Raw genomic sequence first — 22,659 nt, 5'->3', positions numbered from 1 at the left:
ATTGCAAATTAGAGTCCAAATGGATGGTATTAGTGGGCTTAGATTCTCGTACCACCACAAATTAAACATTCAGCAGGGGTTTAATAAGCATGCAGTTTTTCAGCAAGAAAGTAACTCAGCTGTCCTGTTCTTTTATGGTAATGGAATAGAGTGGCCTCGATTTTTTTTTTAATTTCTATCTTAACATCTTTACTTTTTCATAGTAATTAATTTCCTATTTGGATCGCTACAAAAAATAAGCATATAGCTAAGTAACAGAGGTAAAAATAGATTTGATGTCTTTTACTCTATATACGTAATAATACATATTCTTTCTTATTGTCCTCACCTGGTACAGGTAGAAGAGTCAGCAATGATGGGAGTAAGTGGCTATGTGGAGTATCTCCGAGAGCAGGAAGTATCTGAGCGGTGGTTCCGGTATAACCCCCGTCTCACCTGTATCTACTGCGCCAAATCTTTCAACCAGAAGGGGAGCCTGGACCGCCACATGCGCCTGCACATGGGGATTACACCATTCGTCTGCCGCATGTGTGGCAAGAAATATACCCGGAAAGATCAGCTGGAGTATCACATCCGCAAGCACACAGGCAACAAGCCCTTTCACTGTCATGTTTGTGGCAAAAGTTTCCCCTTCCAGGCCATCTTGAATCAGCACTTTCGCAAAAACCACCCTGGCTGTATACCCCTGGAGGGGCCTCATAGCATCTCCCCTGAAACAACTGTCACATCTCGGGGACAAGCCGAGGAAGAGTCACCTTCACAAGAAGAGACAGTTGCTTCTGGGGAAACTGCCCAGGGCTCTGTGTCCACTACTGGGCCAGATTGAAACAGCGAGGAGGTGGGGCAGACTCTCTTCCCCTTTGGGCCGTAAGTAACCAGCATCACGGCCATGGGCTGGTACTTAGATTCACAAAATGCCACAACACCAGATCAGAAGATGTTAGCAAGATGTTGTATCAGCAACATACACAAAAGCACTAGAGGCTCTTCCCCTCTTTCTTCCCACCTCACACTTTGGAAAATAATCAAGCAAATCAACTTTCTAATTCAGGGATCAACAGCCTTGGTTTGTTAACTTTATAAAAAAAAAAATTTTTTTTAACAAAACAATGATAAGTGATCATTTATCTACCAGTCATGTTTGAACACTGTACTTTGGTCCATATCACCCTGGTGGCTGTAATTGCCCAGATCTGAAAAATGAAGCAGGAGCCTTGGTCATCTGAACCAGCCAGCCACAAGAGAGAAGGAAGTAATCATGATGGTGATGATGAGGGGGAATTTCTCTTCTTCCTTCCCTGCCAGAACATGCAGTTTCTTATCTCAAGAAGGGGGAAAAAAAAAAAAAAAAGAATCCCAGTGGTTCTTTTTGTTTTGAAAGGTTAGATTAATCTTTGCCCTGACAAGGCGTCTGATACTTTGCCTGATTGTTTCATGTATGCAGCCATCTTGGAGCAGTATTCTAATGGGCAGCATCACCTGAAGCACTTTAGGCACCTGGAAATGAAATGAGCAGCAAAGTGTTTGCAATATGTAGTTCTGCATTTGGGGCCTGGGTGTTGTGTTGAGGAAGGGGGGAGCAGGGAAGGAAGTGTTTTTGCTCTGCAATTATCGAACAGCACAGAGGCAGCCGTACTGCAACTTCCTGATTGGTATTTGTAAGCCATAGTGCTTATATATCTTAAGGTGTTAGGAAATGGCTCTAGTCCAGATGAGTTAACGCGTAAGGCTGACTACCAAAGTTTCATCCAGCCTCTTCGGCTCCTAGCTTCACATAACAGCAATATTATGCATCAAAAATGTCACTTTACAGTGAAATGAGCCTGGATTGTATTTTTAAATCCACAGGTCTCCATATTTGATAACTTTTATATGACATTTTAAACACACTTTTTTCGCAATATTGTGGTTGTAGAAATTCAATATTATGCTTCTTACTGCAACTACAGTTCCATTTCCTTCTACATATGTGATAGTTTATATTTTCAGTCCAATAGAAGAACCTCACTAAATCCATGTCTTGCGTCTGCAAACTTAGTAATTCGTAAACCAACCATCAGCAAATTGCTGGTGACTCCAAGAGCTTTGCTTTTTAATAATACACTACAGGGCATTTACCAGAAAACATCATGCACAATCATGTTGCAATAAATTGATCAAGGGATTGATTTTGATCAGGTTTGGTTACTTAATCATTCCTAAGATTTTTAAAACTTCAAGGGACCTTTTTGGTAATTCTGGGTATTTCTGAGATTCTTAATCCAGCACTGAGAGTCAGAAAGAATTTACCGAACATGTAGAGCTTTAGATGCCCTGTCTTGCGTGCAGAGAATGAAGGAGGATTATTAAGGGATGCAGGCAAGTAGATGCTTACAAGTTACAGTGCAAATAGAAGAGAGAAAAATCTGTAGCTTCTCTTAATTGATCATTAATTTTTTACAGAGTATTTAAATATGTAGTGGTTTAAGAAATTGTTTTGGTGCAGGGGCATAGATGATTGTAAAAGAGATTTGGGAGAGGGGCTGATCATGCCTGAACTGGTGGTGAGCCATTTGTGAGAACATTAGTAGTGTGCTCCCTTCCTGAGACTGCTTGGGTATGTGAAAAAGTGGGTAGGAAAGAATGGCGTTGCTTTGATGATAGGAAGTTAGAATGCAAAGGGTAATTCTTAAGCAATCTGAGACCTGTACATACATATACAGCTGCACCATATCACTAATGAACGGTTATTTTTTCTTCTGGAAAAACAATGCATCTTTTAATAGGAATGCAATAATGCTACCATTTGATTAGAGCCTACCCTTAAACATTATGTTGAAGCCGTATTTTGTCTTCAGAAGACATAGACTATGGCATTCTCCTCTTTAGATGGGCAACAGCATGATAGGGTGAAAACTGTCGCCTAGGGCCGTCTTAGGGACCAACTATGCTCTGTGGCATAGAAAAAGTAGAGTTGAAATTAGACTGAAATCTTTAAGGAAACATTTCAGCTGGTAATCAATGCTTTCAGTGGACAGATTTTGCCATTACTAAATAGGGAGGTGAGAGGTACAGAATATGCTGCTTTAGATGGAGCTTTTAAGCCTACCAAAAATTGTTAAGTCCATCCTACTTTTCAGAAGTATTATGCTGGAAAGTTCTATATTGCTTTGTTAGTTTCTTAGATGTTATTTGAGAAAATAGAGCTATTTAAACTATTACCAAATTGTAAAAGTGAGGTGCAGTAATTTCTGTAAAGAGAAACTTTGCAGCATTTGTCAGTACTCCATCCAGGGTTAGCAACAAACATTTTAAATGAAGTAGGGACTGTCTGATAGATGTGGAAATGCTATGAGTGTTTGATGGGTTCCCCCTCCCTTTTTATTCACTGCTAATAGGTTTTTGCTGTATCTGTACTGTGAATAGAGTGCTTCTCGGTCATCTAGGACCACATCAGCACAATCGTGTTTGCTGGTTCTCTCCTCTTAACTGGCCTAGGGCAGAGCCATGAAATTCATGAAAATTCAAGCCAGCCTAACTTTTAAACAAATTTACGTTTCTGAAAGCAGTTTCCCCATTTTAGTTAGAAGAGATATTACTCTAAATAACTATCCAAGATTCTTATCCAGGTTCACTGTGACATTGTCCTAGTTCTTAGCTAACATCACTGTAGGGTCATAGGAGTTAGTAGTGTTCTATCTACCTTAATGAATAGCTATATAGGTGTGTGCACAGAGGATACCTCTCTTAAGGATGTACTAAATGGACTTTAGCTAATGCTGAAAACTCATTACCAAATTTTAACTTGCACGTGTCACCTTGTGAAGGGAACAGCATTAGCAGTGAGAGCTAAATCATCATTAAGTACTTTAATGCCATGAAATAGCAAACACTGGGACTGTTTTCATTTATTGAGTAGCACTTAATAGCAAAGGAGCTACCCAATATTCTCAGCAAAAGAAGAGAGATGACAATATATTAATCTGCTTTCATTCTAAGAGGTACCTTTTATTCTCTCTCAGAACTCTGATACCAGTTTAAAATATGGCATTGGCATGAACAGTAATACTGTACTTAGGCAGAAGGCTCTTTCTAATGACTTGTTCTCTCTTTACTCAGAACCATATTTACCTCTGAACTGAGTTGAATTTTACTTTATGTGAGTTGCAAACTACCCCCAAGCTATCCGTTATACTAGAGGGTCAAATCTAATCTTGAATGTGTAAAAATAAATTCGTTCCTGAAGGATAAAAATTGGAAAAGAAGGGAGATAGTAGTTAAGGGAAGTTTTCTTGTTGTTACTTTTTGGGTTTTTTTTTTCAATGTTTCCAGTTCCCTCTACATCATTGAAACAGGGTTTTCCAAAGATGGCAATAGAAATAAACCATTTTCCTACTAACTTCATAGTTCAATCAGGCCTTGGTTGGAAGTGGTTTTATGGAAGAGTGAAATAGTGAACATCATCCTTAATAGCTGAATAGTCTTTAGTCAAGAAATAACTTTTGAAAAGTTTTAGCTGTTACTTAACACTAATTTTGTTTTAACTGGTAAAAATGATATTTTATTTGACTGGAAGATCTAATTTAAAGAAATGAAAGCAATGGGTAATGGAAAGGAAATTAAATTGAACAAAGATAAAAGTCTTCTAAGTCATAGTGGAAAGGCATTTAATCAGGAAGGAGTTGGAATCTTAGAAGTTTTTATTTTTTCAGCTGCAACAGATGTGGGGTTTTTTTCTCTTCCTCAAATGTTCTCCTTATCTGTATACTTACTCATTCAGTATTTTGGTTGCTGAGATTTAGAGAAGGGACAACTAGCAATTAAACCAGGTAAATCCCTTAATTTGAGAGGATGCCCCTTAGCAAAGTATATCTCTAGGATTTAGTAATTAGATCAAGGTTCAGCAAACCATAGCCCCCAGGCCAAATCCTGAGGTCACCTGTACTGTAAAGAAAGTGATAGTGGAATAAATCCACACCAATTCGTTTTGGTATTGTTAATGGCTACTTTCTGCAATAGTGGCAAAGTTGAGTACTTTGACAGAGACCACATGGCCTGCAAAGCTTGAAAACAAAAGTTTGCCAAGTCCAGAATTAGATTTGAAACAATTACACCACTGCCTCTCAATTTGTCACTCTTGCCATTTTGCCTTTATAATAATAGTTTGGTTGAGGTTTTAAATTCATACTGCCGTATATGCATCAGTTTCTTGAAAGAGGTTGCCATCTTTTTCTAGATCCTTGTCTCATTTGTGCTCCTTCTTGAATCCCATTGCTTTAAAGCATTTAGAGTAGGCCTTATGATTTGTCCTTGCCTTAAAGCTGCATTAAAGTTTAGGATGGTAATTACAGATTTAAGAAAGTAATTTTTTAAAATAATTCCCATGCATAATAATGTAGGGTTAAATGAATACCATGTTTACCTAAAGTGCTGTAAGAAAAGTAATGTTTTTATAAGTGTTTTGCCATTTCTCTAAGTTAACATAATGATGATGGCAAGAATGACGTTATTCCCACTAGTATTAAAATTTAATTTCTGTTATGAATAAGTGGTTTGATTCTTATCCAAAGTACTTTTTCTCTAGATTAGAAACCTCTACCCATTTCCTTTACTATAAATCTTCATTTCCTCAAGTAAACTCACTCTGTTCCATGTGGAATAGTAAAAAGCCAAAATCTTCCTTTTTTTTTTTTTAAGTCAGTGTTTTAAAACATAATGAAACATCTGAAGATTTAAAGTTCTTTTTAGACCTACCTTCCAATTTCTGTTATAGTTTGTAATGCTTCTAAATCTGTAATGGGCCATTATGTATTTGATTTGTGAATGTTCATTCTTACTGTTCAAATAGCTTATTTATGCCAGATGTGGAAAAAATGGAAAATGTTAGGATGATAATAAACAGAATTCCTTGCAAGAGGAGAATATAATTGCTCCCCATTTGGAAACAATACATGGACTTCTGAGGTAAATTTATCTGGGCAAAGTGTTCTAGGCCATGCTGATACAATACAGTGGATTTGATTCTTACTTTGTTGTGAGCTCTACCAAGACATACGAAGTTTGGATGAGTGACCTAGCCGCATATATGGCACCTCTTCAGTAGGCATTTTATTCTTAAAGTTGCCTTTTTTCTAAGTTGGATATTAGTAGGTTTTATATGTTACACCCTCCAAGTAATAGATAATCTTCATCTAGAAGGTTCCAGAATATTTGCTTAGGTGACATCTGCCTTGTCTTAGAGCACTTATAGTAATAGTGAGTTCTTGAGATTTTGGAGTGCTGCTTTTCTGGTTAATTTGGGATTCTGATGAATCTGGGGTAGAGGACTTGTGAAAGAAATCGTATTTAGGTAGCCCAGTGAATCATCTGCATCCACCACCATTTGAGGTCTTGGTAATAGATGTCATTTAAATACGAATCTGTTGAAAACAATGGAGTTTGCCAAGCATTATGACTTCTTTGATAATTATCAGTCTTATGTTGCTTTGCCTCCTTTGCTTTTTAGTGTCTGCTTTCACTCTTATTCTTAAGTGGTGCTTTTCCCAGGGCCAGTCTTTTTACTTTGCATTAAGTATGTTTTCTTGCTCAGGACAGGCCAAAGTTGGATATTTTGAGTACTTTCAAACCCGACTTAATTACATTCCAAAGGATGTAATTGTTGATAGGAACAGTGATATCAAAACCTGCAAGATATCTGTACAGACTAGCCAGTTTTGTTGTGTAGGCAGACTATCTTTTCCCTCAATTGTAAGGAACAGCAATAACTTAGAAGGCAAATATTACCTGAAATATACAGTATATTCACAGAGTGTGCATATATAAGATAAATAAATATCTTACATCTTCTCCATTATCTGTATAATAAATACCTCCCATAGTAACATAATTAAGAAAGGTCCATTAGCTCAAACAGTGGAAGTTTTAAAAACAAAGCTTAGTTACAAAGGCAGAGCAGTTTAGGGGAAAAAAAACAAGAAAACACTTTTCTAATGCTTGCTTTTTTCATGTCTACTCAGTAAGTCCTGTTAAGGAAGCTAGAATTCACCACCCAGTTAAGAGAGAGATTTGTTCAGTATCTCATATGACCAACAACACAATTTAATATACTGTGAATTTTAGAATCTCAATCCATAATGCGGGAAGTCAAACTATGTATCTCATAGGAAAATGTTCCTATGAACACTTATACTTAATGAAATACACTTAATGAAATCACTTATCTTAAATGGTAGGTAGCATACAGGAGAATCTGTTCCATTAAGTAAATTTTTGTTCCATTAAGTAATTTTTGGTACCAGATAATCTGCTTGGAATTTGTATAACAAAATTGATTTTAGACATAGTTTAGATGTGGCTTCCTATACTTGAGAGTCCTAAACCCACTTGGTTAGAGGCTGGTGTATACTTTTAAAAGCCTGCACTTTTCCCTACAGAGATAAAAGATCAAAAAGAAGGGGACAGAATTAACCATACTAAGTGCTTTAGGGACATAATTGCAGTAAATTCTCAAGATAATCCTATGAGGTAGTAATGGTAGTAACTAAGAATAGCGGACTTTAAGTGTTTACTATGAGTTAGGCACAGTTCTATGTGCCTCACCGTTAACTCATCTAATCCTTATGACAATCCCATTAGGGTAGATACTGTTATTATCCTCACTTTAGAGAGAAAGAAATGGAGACACAGAGAGGTTGACCTAGGCAGTCTTTCACTACACTTGACATTCTTAGTAGAGTATGTTGCCTTTAATAGGTGTAATTATACTACATTTTATAGATGAGGAAACTGTTGAGCCCAAGATTACACAATGGATAAACTGCAGAGCCAATATTTACCTATCTGATTCCAAAGCCCAGGCTATCTCCAGTACATCGTGTTAACTCTGTTTACTTATAAAGTTGGAGTGAACTAGAATATACAATAGCCAGTAACAGCACTGCTTTTAGTGAACTTTTAATTCAGGAATAAGTGATTGGAAGATTTCTTCATGAGATAAAGCAGTTGACCTCTGAGCAGATGTTGAATGATGAATTTTTTCTGGGGATATTGCCCACCAATTTAGAGGAGTCACCCATTTGGTAGTTCTAATTGTGAATGAGTGATTGAGTTACTACCAAGGCAAAAATTAAAAGATAGATAGCATTCCAGTTATCTATTGCTGTGTAATGAACTATCCTAAACCTTAGTGACTTAAAACAGCAACTACTTTATATATCGCATGATGTTGTGAATCAGAAATTCAGGAAAGGCTTGTCTAGGCAATTTCTTGCTCCCTGTGGTGACAGCTCAGGTCACCTGGTAGTATTCAGCAGGTGGTTGGACCGGTCAGGAGTGTCCAAGATGATCTCACATTCCTGACACCTTGGTAGGGAGGGCTAGAAGAATAGGCCCAGCAGGCCTCCTCTCCCTCTCTGGAGTCTCAGGGACTCTCCATCTGATCTCTCCATCATAGTAGTCAGAGTTATGAAATGGCAGCTCAGGCCTCCAAGAGGCTGGGCAGAGGATGCCAGTCCTCTTCAAGGCCAGGCCCAGAGCTATCATAGAGTCATCACCATACACTATTGGTCAAAGAAGTCACTGGTCAGCCCAGATTCAAGGGGAGAGGAAATACCTTACCACTTGATGGAAGATGTGTCAAGGATTTGGGGCCAACTTTAATCTGTTATAGGTAGCATTAGGTTTTTTTGATTTGTCTTAACTCTTGTGTGTTCATTTAGGTCAGTTGTTTGTGCCATAGAAACCATTTCTTATATCTACCATGGGTCAGTAAAGGAGCTAGAAGGAGAATGAGACAAATACCTGGAACAGATTTCTTTAGCTTCCCACCCCCTGAGTTTCATTTATGTTATAGCAAAATTTCCATTTTTCCTTTTGTTCCAAGTTCCAAATTATGAGCATTTGCCGTTTTTTGTTTTTTTTTTTTCCTGTGAAGCCACAGTAACTGTCTATGCTAAACCAGAAATACTCTAGAGGGAATAAAAAGCTTGCTGTTACAGACCTAGATTTATTAGAGATGTCAGCTGTATTTAATTTACAAATAGGCAAGAACTCCTGTGGTATGGAAAGTTTATATGGCTGCTATATCTGTTTCAACAGGAGTTTCTATTGAGTGGCTAGATGGATTATATTCTTGAGATGATTGCAAGTTTTGCCTACATATCCTACACATCTTTACTGCCACCATACCACCTCTGGCACAAATTTGTGCTAGGAGAATAGGTTCATTCCATTTATATTACCTTCCATATGGGAAAATCCGTTGCCCAGTTTTATAGTTGTGAATCTTTTAAAATTATCAGTTGCTATCAGCTTCTGTTATATAGAATAACAAATCATTGAATTTGTACAATTTTTGGTTAGACTTGTCAAATTTAGGATGCTTTATTTAAATTCCTGCTGGCTTATAAATGGACTTTTATTTCCTTCAGAAGAAATAATGGCAGAGAATGGATTCTGCTCTAAAAATGATCATCCCCAAATGAATACACTTTCTAAGAGAAGAAAGGTTTGGTATTATCTATCCATTCCATGTATAGTGGTTTCCTAGAGAATTAGTTGTGAGGGCTTCTTGCTGGTCATCCCCAATTATCATATAGTGAAGAGATCTCTGTTTCCCGGTCAGGCCTCAGGAATTACAAATACAGGATATAAAAGGGGTACTCAGGGCTGAAGACTTAATTTAGGACTCTAGAAAATTCTGGGAAGAGAAAAGAAAGACTTCGGCATTTGTAGTTGAATAACCAGGGTTGGAATGTTTGATTCATTTAGGCATCAGGATTAATTAGATTTTATCATATAATGATTGGGGCAAATTTTGATGAATAAAAATAAAATAGCCTTAACATTTTCTTTTTTATCCATATTTCCACTCTGCTGTACCTCAAAGTCTGCTTTTTGTGACAGAGAAGGCTTTGAAAATATACTCCCAGGGAATGAAAAATTGGTTCTAGGTACTTTTGCTAGAACCATCTTTGCCATAGTCAACTTTGCTGCAAGCATTTTCACCTTATAACTAATTCGCTGTAAGGCAATTTTGCCATAAAAGATAAAAAATAAAAATAAAAAATAAAAGAGGGATATTAAAAAGGACATAATGCAGCATGAAAAATGAATAACAAAATTAAAAAAAAACTTTATTGCAAAATACAAAATATTTGAATACCTCTAAAATGTGTGTAGATTCATGGCAATCCTGCACAAATAACTGATTTTGTGTGTTGTACCTAAGCACTTGTCTTCCAGGTCTTTCATTCTTAGTATTTTATACTTTTTTTTTTTTTTTTTTTTTTGCTTGTTGATTCATCTCCTCATTCAGCATTGTTCTTTTTCTTTTTGCTTAAATGTCTTCCTTCATTAAGAGAGGTATCAGTTTCCAAATACCAGGATGCATATTTGTAGCCAAGCTTTGTATTGCATCGTGAAAGCCTCTGCACTGTTGTTTGTTCTTGGCATTTTGTCATATGTCCATTCATAGACTTTCCAAAGTTCTGTGGGAAATGTGGATTCAACTCTGCACCTTTGAGGCTTTTGGCCTCTTTATCCTCCAATGTAGTGTTTCAAAATAAGAAACCAACTCTTGGGGCAAATCATCATTATCTGTCAGCTCAATAAAGGCATCAGTAATGTTGCTAACTGGGAGAAATGCCAGTCGAAACCAAACTATCAAACCAAAAACTCATCCAGTTATTTTATCTTTTGGGGCAAAAACTGTCTTATGACCAATTAGTTATGCTGTGAAAATGTTTGCAGCAAAGATGCTTATAGTGAAAATACTGGACACTTGAAAAATATTTGATAATCTATGAAGATGCCACTCATTCGGTTTCTTACAGCTCTTTGGGCCCTCCTCTAGATTCTCTGTGACTCTTAAATTTGAAATCATCTGGTGGTTGCACGAAAACTAAGTATAGTTGTTTCTTGAACAATGTGGGAGTTAGGGTGCCGACCTCTGCAAGTGGAAAATCCCCCTATAACTTATAGTTGGCCTCCGTTTCTGTGGTTCCTCTGCATCCAGGGATTCAACCAACCACTGATGGTGTAGTACTGTAGTATTTACTATTGAAAAAAACCTGGCTATAAATGGATCCATGCAGTTCAAACCCATGTCGGTCAAGGGTCAACTGTACTGTGGTCTCAAATTGAAAAAGAGAACAAAGTCAGAAGGGAACCTGCAGACTGACAAAATACTTATTCTTTCTTTTCAGCATCACAAGTCTAAACCATTTAATAACCACATCCTGAGAAATTCCTTAAGGTTTAGATTTCTGCTTTTAGCATATCTTGTGGCAGATGTTTTGACATTTTTGAAGGTGATCTACTGAGTTTCCTATAAATAGAATCCTAACTACAGTGGTTCTTAAAGAACCACTGCAAAAACAGAATTACAACACAGGGAACAAAGCTTAAAATGTGTTTCCTCTGGAAGCCAAGATGCTAAATCAGGAGTCACTACATGTGGCTGGAATCCACCTCTAGAATGGCTATCAGCCAGATAGCAAAGATATTTAGAATTTATATGGTATTTGATATTTTTACAAAAATGATTTTAAATCATGTAACTTGAAGTTTTAAAAAATGAGCCTGTTTTCTTTTTGGAAAAGTGGGCCAATAAAAATAACACTAATATAATTCAATTGTATATGCATGTGCATTGAACACAGAGTGGTATACTAAAGATAGTTCATGCAAATAACTTTTGTGGGAAGTTTGGCTATTTTCTTAATACCTTTTTTTCATAAATGTATGTTTATAAATATATTTACTCATCCACTATGACCTTGGTAGCTTTAGAAGCATTTTGTTAGCTGTATCATTGATTATAAAAATCAAATTCTTGGCATAGTAGGCTATGAGAGCTTTTAGTTGCTTTGTTTGTATTTTGGCTAAGAAAATTGTTTCTTGCACTTTCTATTTATAAAGATGTTATAACACTTTGCACCCACTTAGTGCAGCTGTTCTTCAGCGACATAAGATGTAGGCGTTAAAGTGAAATGTATGTTTAGAAGCCTGGCAAAAGGAGGGATCTCAAAGGAACAAATTTGGCTTGCATCTACCTGAGAAAAGCTGAGGATAATATAAAATTTAGATTGAAAGTGTCTGTTGGGCTAGGTGTACAGTTGCTGCAAGTTGCAATATCATTGTGAGTTGCCAGCTATGTGTATGTGATTTTATGTATGTATGTGAGAAAAAGGTGTCTGATGAAGGCAGATAAGTCAGTGTAGAAAATTCTACCTCCCATTAAAGACTGAGAATATTCCAAGATTGCCCTGTAGCCCCTTAGGCAGGAGGCTGGATTCCTCAGCCACCATCCACCCCATTCTCTTGTACTCACTTCAGCTCCTCTACCTCTGAGCACTTGGCTGAAGATAGAGTGTAGCTTTCTGTAGCAAGCAAAGGAAAGCCAGACCCAAAATATAGAGACTGCAGTATCTCACTTCTTGTCATGTTCAGATGTCAATGTTTGGTTTCATTGCCCAAATCAAACAGAACACTTGGGTTTAGTGCTTTTATCCACTGGCTTCTATTTGGCAAGAGTAGCCCGTGGAAGTGGAGTCTTTCTGTTGTTTGTAAAGGTGCACTCAACTCCTTTTAATGATGTGAAAATTTTGTTTGAATCCTGAGGGTTTTTTTTTTTTTAAATTGCCATTTGCAGTCCATTTTGGGGGACTGGAATATCAACCATATTTTCCTGATAATGAGCCTTCTGCCAATATCTTAACTTGCAGTTTTGCATGCAGTTTTTTGGATGACCTGTTTTGCTTTTAGACACTCCGAAGAGAGATTTTTCTGGTTTTAATGCCAATACTGTTAAAATAGTCAGGATGGCCTGTTGTGGGTGTCAGGAAATTCAGTTTTGGAAGTAAAATGCCACTAGGCAGGCCACCTAATCTTTAAATGCAGTTGTAGCACTCAACTGATTTGCTGTTTGGGGCACAAGTACACTGAGCCAAGTCAGGATACCTACCGTGTGAACATTTGTTACAGCTGAGGAAGGACTACTGGCCTTTTCAGAAATATCCCAGAATGCTTTCCACCTTTTCATTTCTAATGCACTGGCTGGTTGTAATTCCACACAGGGATTCTCTGATTAGGAGTGAAAATGAGAGAGTGATCCATTTTCAGATTTTTAGAGGTTGGCATCTGTGTTTTAGGTACTAGCTGATAAGTATTTACTTTCCTGGTGACTGGGTAGGGCAAGTGACAATACAGTGTGAAATTCCAAATGAGACAAGCAGTACTCATTGGTGACAACTGATATAGTAACGTTCGCCTAAATACAGTATGAATGCTATAGGGAGATAGGCAGTAAAATCATGTGAATCTATTCACCACAGCTATTTTTTTTCTAACTATAGAATCGTTGTCAACCTATAAGCCATGCTCCTAATATCCTAGACTCAGGAATTAACTCCTGCTGGCTTATCTTTTGTTTGTGCACAGAGTTTTGGCCTAGGCCTGTCCCGAGCTGTTTTGCTACAAACACATACTTAAGGTGCAGTCTTACTAAGTCAATAATATACTGTCAGCAGTGCAGCCTGTTTTACAGCCACAGTGATTTATTGAAATACAAAACAAACAAAAAAGTGAGAAATGCCTAGGTAATTTGTTTGAGGCATGTTAAATCTGTTAATCTGGGAGGAAGCATAGAGTCTTATCTTTCTTCTATCTGGCTTAGGTGAACAGTGACCTTAGTGCTTTCTGTTACAGAGCCAGTTGACCTAGGCAAGTAGTTCTCCATCTTGGCTGCACATTAGAATCACCTGGGGCATTTAAAAAAGTACTGATGCCTGGGGCCTCCTCTAGACCTTCACGTTTAAGTGGCCTGCTGTGCAACCTGGGCTTTAAAAGCTCCTCAGATGATTTTAATGGGCAGCCAAGGTTGAGAATCATTTTCTAGGTAGTCCTGAATGGTCTTTGGCAGGATAACCTCTACCTGGTTCTCTTTTGTCATAAGATACCTTTATTGGTATCCCAGGCATGGCTCTGAGTTTAAAACTTAGAGTGGGCCAAGGCTCAAGTGGTAAAATGGATCATTTATTTGTCCTCGGAGTAATTCAGTAGAGAGATGTTGCCATCCACCCAGTTTCCTCTCTATACCAAAGTATGCATAAGTCAGCAAAACAGATTTTCAAAGTCTGCTCCCTAGAATCCTCTTTCCCTTGCATATGTGATTTAAGTGGAGATTTTTTTTAACTCTGCTAGCTGAAATGGAGCGCTTGAACTTATTAAGAGAGCCAAGCCCAGGCCACCTAGGGTGATTTTTATTTGTAAAGTAAGCAGGTGGCATTGTTAATGAAGAAAAAGGAGGGCCCTTTCTGGGGTGATGGTGATGTATTTGATTGTTTCTTAGCCTGTCTTCTAAGTGGGATTTCGATGTAAAGCGACTTTCACTTTTCCGTGTTTCTTTGTGAATTAAATGCACTAGCTAAGGCGTAAATATTTCTGAGTTTTACATGAAATGTGAAGTGAGTCATTTCAGCATATTTGTTCCAGGATATCAAAGACTTAACCCAGTAATTCCCAAACGAGTTTTCATATCTTTCATTCTCCCACCCAGGTATAAAGATACCTGCCCATGGCAACCTCACACGTGATAATGGGGAGGGGAGAACTGTTTGATTATCCTTAAAAAAGTGAGAATCACCATTCAAACTAATTAGCTACCAAGTGATTTCTAATTCATGAAAGAAATTTGTGTTTAAGAGCAAGTTCAAATATAGCAGTCTCTCATCTGAGAGACTGCCGGCACTGTAGAAATTTTCATTCATATATTGCCTACAAATAATTGATAATTTCAATTTCAAATAGGTGGTGTGTCTGAGAAGAAAAAGTGGGTGGAAGGAAAAATTGCTAGTGCAGAGGACTGAATTAGCATCAGGCTATGAAATTTCATTAAAATAACATTAAGGCCTGGCTGTTTGCTTAGCATGTATATGCTGCAATGTCAGAGAAAAACGCCTCCTATGCCTTAGAAGATTTGTGAAGGCTTCCTTATATTGTGTGGAATAGAAAAGCAATAGCCTTTGAGACTTGTTTGCATCCGGAGAGTAGCCCATTAGGGTTTTCATACTGAGGAACATGGTGGAGTACTGTGAAACACTGTTGAACTTTATGCAGATCACACCGCACTGGATTTTAAGATTTAGGGAAGGAGAGTAGAGGAGGAGAAGGGGGAAGTAATGGTAAAAATATACAGAGAGAAACTTGTACTATATTTTACACCAGTAATGAAAGAAATTCCCTATCAGGAATTCATTATCAGGACTGTGAAGCTCTGCCAGGTTCTTCTGTCCTACTGACTGGCTTGCTGATTCCTCTTAAACCTTTAAGAAATCCTTTCTGAAAGAGCTAAACAAAAGCTGGTCTGACTGCAGTTTCACCACCCTGTCCCATCCCCCTATTCACAACAAAAGAAAAACATTCCCAAACTATAGGCAAAAGAAATGTCTCAGTCTGTTAACTTTTCATCCTCTATGGTCTATGTTCACTGTTTTAGCCTGTTGAATTATTTTGTGATCTAATGGCAGAACTTAAATAGATCTGCCAGATCAGTCAGGAATCAATGGCTTCTCCTTTAAGAAATCTTAAAATCAGAACTCTCAATTTTTGGCACGTCAGCATAAGTGAGTAAAGGGAGAAGTAGGTTGAAAGAGCACTTAGGGAATTCCCTGGCGGTCCAGTGGTTAGTGGGTCCTTGGCGCTTCCACTGCCAAAGGCCTGCGTTCAATCCCTGGTCAGAGAACTAATAAGATCCCGCAAAGCCACTTAGATTTCCCTTAGATATCCTGGCTTCTCATAATTTCAGGTGGGACCCACTCATGCTCTGTCTCTGAGAAGAAAAGACAAGACAGAGGGTTCTAAGGTAGAAAAGTCAATGTAGCCGAAATATGGTTTCCTTCAGATGGATATAGTCGGAAAGAAATCTGTCCACCTGTTCTCAATGGTGCTTATATGGTGGGTGACAGCTGTCTCCCATCTACCTGTCCCTGGCACTGTGCCTTCCCACTGGTCACTGTGAAAAGCAGATCACACTGGACTCAGAGGCCAGAATCCAGGACAATTTCCCCCTTCTCATCACTTCTTCATACAGCTAATAATGTAGCATTTACTTCTCTTTGGAAAATTCTTGGGTTTGTCCCCCAAGAAATAGTAAAGCATTTATAGGAAAACAGAAAGTAAGATTCTGGTGGTAGCTATCAAATAAAGAGATTACAGGAAAATTTTAACTTCCCCTCAGCTGATATTTATTGATAGCAAGGACCAACTATGCCTCCTCATCCTGAGTTTCTAAAGGCTACCATAATATTTCTAAGCAACAAACTTATCTAACATTTTTTCACAACTTGTTAATCAAGGATTCATATTAAAACAGACAATCAATTTCTAAAATGTTGTTATCCCTGAAAGGGAATGAGATAGAGTTTTTAACTAGAAGAACCTACCGGTCTGTTTTTTCCCTTTGAAAAAACTAACATTTGAGGTTTGTGTCTTTCATCTGAAGCGATTACTCCATTAATAAAGATGCCTCAGAAAAGTCGGTGAGCCAGGCTAGCACTCTTGCACCTCTGAGGGTGCTGGACTGGGCTTGTACATCTTATTTCCTTAGAGAATATCTGTTTTTATTATGACCTTAACTATAAATACCTATATATAGGAATAGGATTTTCTCTCACCCCACCCTCTTTTAATCATTATCACTTAAGTGTAAACCACACCTCCCCCCACCCCACTTTTACTGAAAAAAATGCACTTTAATTCCTAAGGAGAGTGGCTGTTCCTTGCCCTGAAGCCAGATTACTTCAGGAGGAGAGTTGAGGAGGGAGAACTCTTGGTGACCTCGTAAAATTAACTAAATTCCGTAATGTAAACACAGAAATCAACCATTTTTAAGCTGCCCCCCACCCCCAGCCAAAGGGAAAAAGAAACAACCAAATGAAAAAGTTCAAAATGCCTACCTTGATTTTGGAAGTTTCACTGGGGAAAATACCCAATGTTAAATTATTTTCTCAGCTACCAAATTATCAGAAACTTGTGGGTGGTTTCGTGGGAGGCTGAGACTTTTTTTTTTAATAAAAGGCAAGTGAATCACAGGCTACCAAATATCCTGATTTGTGTCGTTTCTAAGTATCAGATTTGTTCTCTCCCTTAATTTGACAGGCGTTCTCAGTCTCTCCTCCTGTAGATTCTGTCCTTCCCCTGATGACAAGCCAATAGTTCTTGGTGGGGTTGCATGCCTCCTAGAGCCCCAGGAGCCCTGTTGTGTCGGGGTAGGGGGGAGGGCAGGAGGGTGGGCAGAGACTGGGGTTGGGGGAGGGAGATTCAGAGAAAGTGAAAATATATGGGTTTATATAAACATATTTAAAGCAGTTTAGCAAAAGCTTTCTCGTTGAACAGCTTTAAGAACAATGTGAATGAAATCTTAGCAACTTGGTTAGTAATTTGAAAAGTCTATTAATGTATACTTGAAATTCTGTTTGTATAAAAATACATTTTCCTCTTTATTTTAACACTGTGTAAAAGAATATTATGCATGTTGAGTGGTTTGAGAATTAAATGATTTAATATTCAGATTTGAATCTCTGTCTTTTCTGTATAGAGATTAATTTGTTTTAAATTTTTGGATTTTTTTACTATGAGGGGATTACCTAGATTTCAAGCTCCCCCTGCCCTCTCAGGATGCCTACCATCTTTCAAGATGAAGCAGTGACATATCTCCCTTCTTCACTTTCTTGACCCAGATGTGTTCGCTGGTAGAGAACAATTGAAAGCCTCATTTTACCAAATGCCCAACAGCATCTCTATCCATTTCTCCTTTCCTTGTCTTCGTTTCAGGTGGCAAAGTCCATTCGTAATTGTGAGATATGGGAGTAGTTGTATTTATTTTTACTTCTATTCACAAACCAAAATAGGAAGAACTATAAAGGATAACATTTTAGTTAACACAAGGGTTGGCTACTCTGCCCATGAAGATAATAGTGTTCAGAGCAACTTCCCTGATAAGAACCAGGAAGGGCCTGTTGGCCTTGAAGGTCACTCTGCTGGGGTTCAGCGAACGGCCAGCAATGCCAATGACGGTACTTGCTGCTGCTTCACTGCCTTCCTCGTTTACCTGCAGGTCAAATAGGAAACAAACTGCTACATTAGCTACTCTGCAGCTCATTACAGGCAGGTGAATCATCCATCGACACAGCAATTCCTCAAAATGCCATTTGTTTTCCATGTGAAAGTACACTTGGGTCAGGTTGGGTTCCCTCTGGAACCCTACTTTTAGTCTTTCTTTCATCCACTGAATATTGATGTAAGCACTTGTATTCATCCAAGCCTTGTGCTGAATAATAAGTGCCAGGGTCCATCCAGATAATCTCTAAACCAGAAATCTGGATGTATACGAGGTTGTCACATTTCTGGCTGGCACCATTGTATATGGTATTGTACTAGATACTAAAAGACATTTTGACTCCAGATTAGAGCACTATAGTTGAGGTAGTTTCACTCCTGGAGCATCAAGATCCCAGATACAACTACTGTAAGCAGCCACTCAGGAACTAGGGCCTATGAAAAGAGGAGGGTCCTCTGGCGGGATGAGATGAGTACTTCTTGGAGTAACAGACTGAAGTGATGGTATTTGAACTTGCTGATAAGTAGAACTGCACAGGTCTGGAGGGAGATATCTTTAGAAAACTTTGTTTGGGGACCCAGAATGTCACTAAAACTCTGTCCCTGCCTCTAATGAAAGCACTTCAGATTCCTGAGTCTTGAGGAGCTGGTTGATGCTGTTCTCTCCCTCCCTCCTTCCTTACCACCTCCCTTCTGGCCATACTACCTATTTCATGATCATTCTAGTACTAAATTTTTGAGCAGACTGGAGCTTTTGTAAGACCAGGATCCTTTTATTCGAATCAGATTCTGGTTTATTTAATGGCTTCTCAGGAGATCTGCAATCAGTTGGGGTGTATGTATTGGGTTCCCAAGAGCCATGGAGGAGCCTTGCATCATTGTTTAGTTGGCTCAAGTAGACAAAATGAATGTAAACTTCCGCTTCTTCTTAATAGTTATTCAAGGCCCTCAAGGAGGTCTGAGCTGAGCACTTCTATTTGGGGTCCTTGGAAGAAGATTCTCAATCACAGTTAAAACCCTGAGGACTCATCTTCCCTTGCAGCCTTTCCAAGTGCTCTTTCTTCCATAATCCATATGGTATCAGTGTTGTTTTTACTTCCAAAACCATGAATCCAGTACTCATGTAAAATCCCCTGTTCTGACCTCAGTATCTTTAAGATATATCCCTCTACTCTTGCTGTTGTCCTACAGGTCACTAATATCTATTGTCCTATGGATTATATTCCCACATTGAGGATTTTGTTGCCTAGCCTGTAGCCTTTCTGTCTATCCTAACTCCTGATATCATGTGACCTAGACAATTAAAATATCGTGGTAGGAGACCCATTCAATACTCTAACCTCCCATGTCTTTCATCTCATCAAACCCAATGAGCATTACCTTCACTTAAGGAAACCAGTCCATGGCTACACCTTGAACTTGCCATCTCTCAGAACATCTGGACTTTTGAGATTATAATTACATTATCCTTCTCTCAGACTATATAACCTTCGGTTTTTTTAAGCTATCACACTTCCTCACTTCCATTACAATTTCTGACCTCCTCCTGCCCCTTGATCCCTCCACTTTCCTCCTAACTACATATTTCCCACTGAGCTTGGACTCTGCAACTATATTTACTAGCATGATGCCCTGAAACCTTCCTCTCTGACCACAATCTTCTTTCTTTGCAATTTCCTCAATCCTGTGACCTTCTCTAACATTGCCCCATCACATTTCCCTCATAGCCTGGTTCTCCCAAAGAATAATCTGTATAAATGGTTCCCAGACCTGGTTGTGCATCAAAATTCCTTGAGGAACTTTGTAAATATACAGATTCTCAGACCCAATCCTGAGTCAAGCTCCCCCAGAAAGCTAATGCCATTGATCTATATAGCTCAGTGTTTGAGAACCAGAAGTTCTAAAGGCTTTATACAACTCTTACTCTAGTAAAGGTTTCCATGGGCATCTTAGTTGGGGCAACACTAGGTGAAGCAATACTGAACCATTTTCTTCACTATGGAACTGCTCAGACGTCGGCACTCCAATGTGCATTATTTCTTGTTAATTTCCCAAGAAGAGGATGTACATTTATTTGACCATCTAACTTTCTGTTACCTGCAGTATAGTCTAGAGCTCTGGTTTTCTGGAACACACTCTAGGACACAATCTACACTCACCAGCTCCCCTTCCTTACTTTCCATTTGCTCTTCAGCCATTACAACTAGGCATGTGCCCCTACTGCTCTGTCCAAATTCCTCAGGGAAAAGTCACCTCGGTCACTTTTCAAAAAATCTTCTTACTAAATGCTTTCCATTGTCTTCACACTCCTTCCTGGGTTTCCATTAGCTCATCCTCTCCTGGTTCTCCTCCTCTGAATGCCTTTGCTGCCTGCTTTTCCTGTGTCACCTTCCCCTTAATGTCTATGTTCCCAGGAGAGGTAGAGGATGGAGGCTTCAAGTCAGGGCTATATTGTAGCAGTCCTCGTGGAGGAGGGCACTACAGATTTGGGGTTTGAGGGACACTGCAATCATGCCTTTTTCCACAGCTGTCTCCTAGTGTTCACACATCTGCTGTCTACACTGTAAGAGCCAGTGGAGGAACAACTCCAAAGTTACTAATCACATGAGATATTGATGTATTGAATAAAAAAAGCAGCAGAAGAATAGAGAGCGAAGAGAGGTGTACTCACCTCAAGAAATGCCTTGTGGAATGCATCTGAGACATAGAGGTCCCTCGGGCCTTCTGCAACAATACCTAGAAGGAAGACCAGAGAAAGCTCTGTGAAATGGGAGAAGGTTGGCTTCAACCCACAGAAAGGAATTTAGTTTAAATTAAGAGGTCCTTTGGGGCTTTTTTGAAAAATAGAAAGAAATCCTGGACCCTCACTTAATGATACCCTGAAAAATAAATACATGTTAAAAATAATAAAGTACTTTGGGTTTATTCAGCCTGGCTCCCGTGAATTTAATCTCCTGCTTCAGCTCATGGGCGGGGTTGGGGTGGGGGGGTGAGGACTCTGTTCTTAAAGAAAAACTCACTCCATCTGGTAGGAATGTCTTCCCTTCCAGTGTGGCAACACTTTGGGAGTGGTTTTCAGACTTAGTTTAAAGACAGACCATTAAAGGTAAATCCAATTAACTAACGTTGTAAACTCCTTTTTAAAAAAGAGATATTTTAGGGAATTCCCTGGCAGTCCAGTGGTTAGGACTCCGTGCTCTCACTGCCAAGGGTTCAATCCCTGGTCAGGAACTAAGGTCCCACAAGCCACACAGTGCGACCAAAAAAAAGAAAGAGATTTTAATGCATATTTTTTAAAGGATGGTGGGTTGGAAGAACCAAACCAACTTAACACCGTTATCAAAGTATCAAAACTGGGAAGGGGGTGACTGTATCTGTCCATGTGACCTTAGAAATCACATGAGCCCTTTGGAATATCAGGTGAAGAAGGGCTATTACATGTCAGCTATGCCTATTTTGTGGGACCCGGATGTCCCTGGCTCTTAATCATATCTGTCTCCTTGCTCTGAATTTTCTGATGCTTTTCAAGTTCTTTTCTACCTGGTCCCATCTCTTCTATCAGTTACAGACTCAAAAGGTTCCAGTGCCATATGGGCCTGTGGAGATCCAAGAGCCAACGTCCCATTTTACAGAAGAGAAAACTGACACCTTGAGAGGGAAGGGATTTCCCTGAGTTAGCAGTAGAACTGGGATTAGAATCCAGGTGTCCTGATTCGCCCTTTTCTACTCTTTCCCCATCTCTTCCACCTTTGGTCAGACTTCTTTGGGGACAGAGAGAGGAGGAAAGTCCTTCCTGCACTCACCTGGGAGCTTGGACTTCTCAGGGCTGAAGAGGTCCTCAAGGCCCATGTCTTGCAGCCGCTCTTTCACGCTGAAGCTGTCCTCAATGCGGAAGCGGGGCATGTGGACCACAAGCAGTGTCTCTGTCAGCTCATCTAGCCACTCCTGCAGCACCTCTGGGGTGAGTTCCTGTTCCACCTTGGTCAGGCTCTTCTCAAGCTTGGGCAGGATGAGCACCATGGTGATGTCATCACCCTTGAAGGGCAACTCAAGCACCTGGGTGCCCTCTGCCACGCGCCGATAGCGGAACTTGCCTTCCTGGTACATCATGAATACCGAACACGACTCGCCATCGGCCTTGTAGAAAAGTTCCTTCCTTGTGTTCTCAGGGCTGAACTTTGACTTCCACAGGCCCTGGAAGAAGACGCCAGGTGGGAGAATCACAAAGCAAGAAGACCAAAAACATCCGTAGGAGAATATTGACATGGGAAGTAGTCATAATATTTTATTATATTAATATGTAAGTGTAATTGTTAAGAACAAAGGCTAGAGGGATATGCATGCAAACGTCTTAACACTGACTGTGTCAGAGTGATAGAATCATGAGTCATTTTTTTTCTGTGAACTTTTCTGTATTTCCTAGATTTTCGTAGGTTTTCAGCAGTGACTATTTGCTTTTATAACAAGAAAAATAAAAACAAGAACAACCTACTGGCCTCTTTGCAAGTCTCTTCTGGAGTTTAAATCTAACTGCCTTTTGCTTTCTGCCTCCCACCAGCCTCT

General features: G+C 39.1%; 2 protein-coding genes across 6 annotated transcripts in view; one reads left to right on the top strand and one right to left on the bottom strand.

The window, feature by feature from the left end:
* ZBTB37 (zinc finger and BTB domain containing 37) overlaps window positions 1–17,555 on the top strand; it is a 28,192-nt gene extending 10,637 nt beyond the window's left edge. For both annotated transcript variants that reach the window (XM_033428108.2, XM_033428107.2), the window contains exon 4: window positions 338–17,555. In XM_033428108.2, the coding sequence (XP_033283999.1) occupies window positions 338–826 (489 nt within the window). In that variant the 3' untranslated portion in view covers window positions 827–17,555. The remainder of the gene's footprint in view (window positions 1–337) is intronic.
* Window positions 1–22,659, bottom strand: part of SERPINC1 (serpin family C member 1) — a 36,631-nt gene that overhangs the window by 8,683 nt on the left and 5,289 nt on the right. For 3 of the 4 annotated variants that reach the window (XM_004269775.3, XM_049715829.1, XM_033428110.2), the window contains 3 exons: window positions 21,900–22,290; window positions 20,768–20,832; window positions 17,838–18,088 (listed from right to left, as the gene is read on the bottom strand). In XM_004269775.3, the coding sequence (XP_004269823.1) occupies window positions 17,912–18,088; window positions 20,768–20,832; window positions 21,900–22,290 (633 nt within the window). In that variant the 3' untranslated portion in view covers window positions 17,838–17,911. Of the gene's footprint in view, window positions 1–17,837; window positions 18,089–20,767; window positions 20,833–21,899; window positions 22,291–22,659 lie in introns of those variants that run through there. The other variant, XM_049715833.1, reaches the window with a different exon arrangement.

The sequence above is a fragment of the Orcinus orca genome, chromosome 1, assembly GCF_937001465.1.
Source record: "Orcinus orca chromosome 1, mOrcOrc1.1, whole genome shotgun sequence".
NCBI lineage: Eukaryota > Metazoa > Chordata > Mammalia > Artiodactyla > Delphinidae > Orcinus > Orcinus orca.
This window is presented reverse-complemented; position numbering and strand designations above follow the sequence as displayed.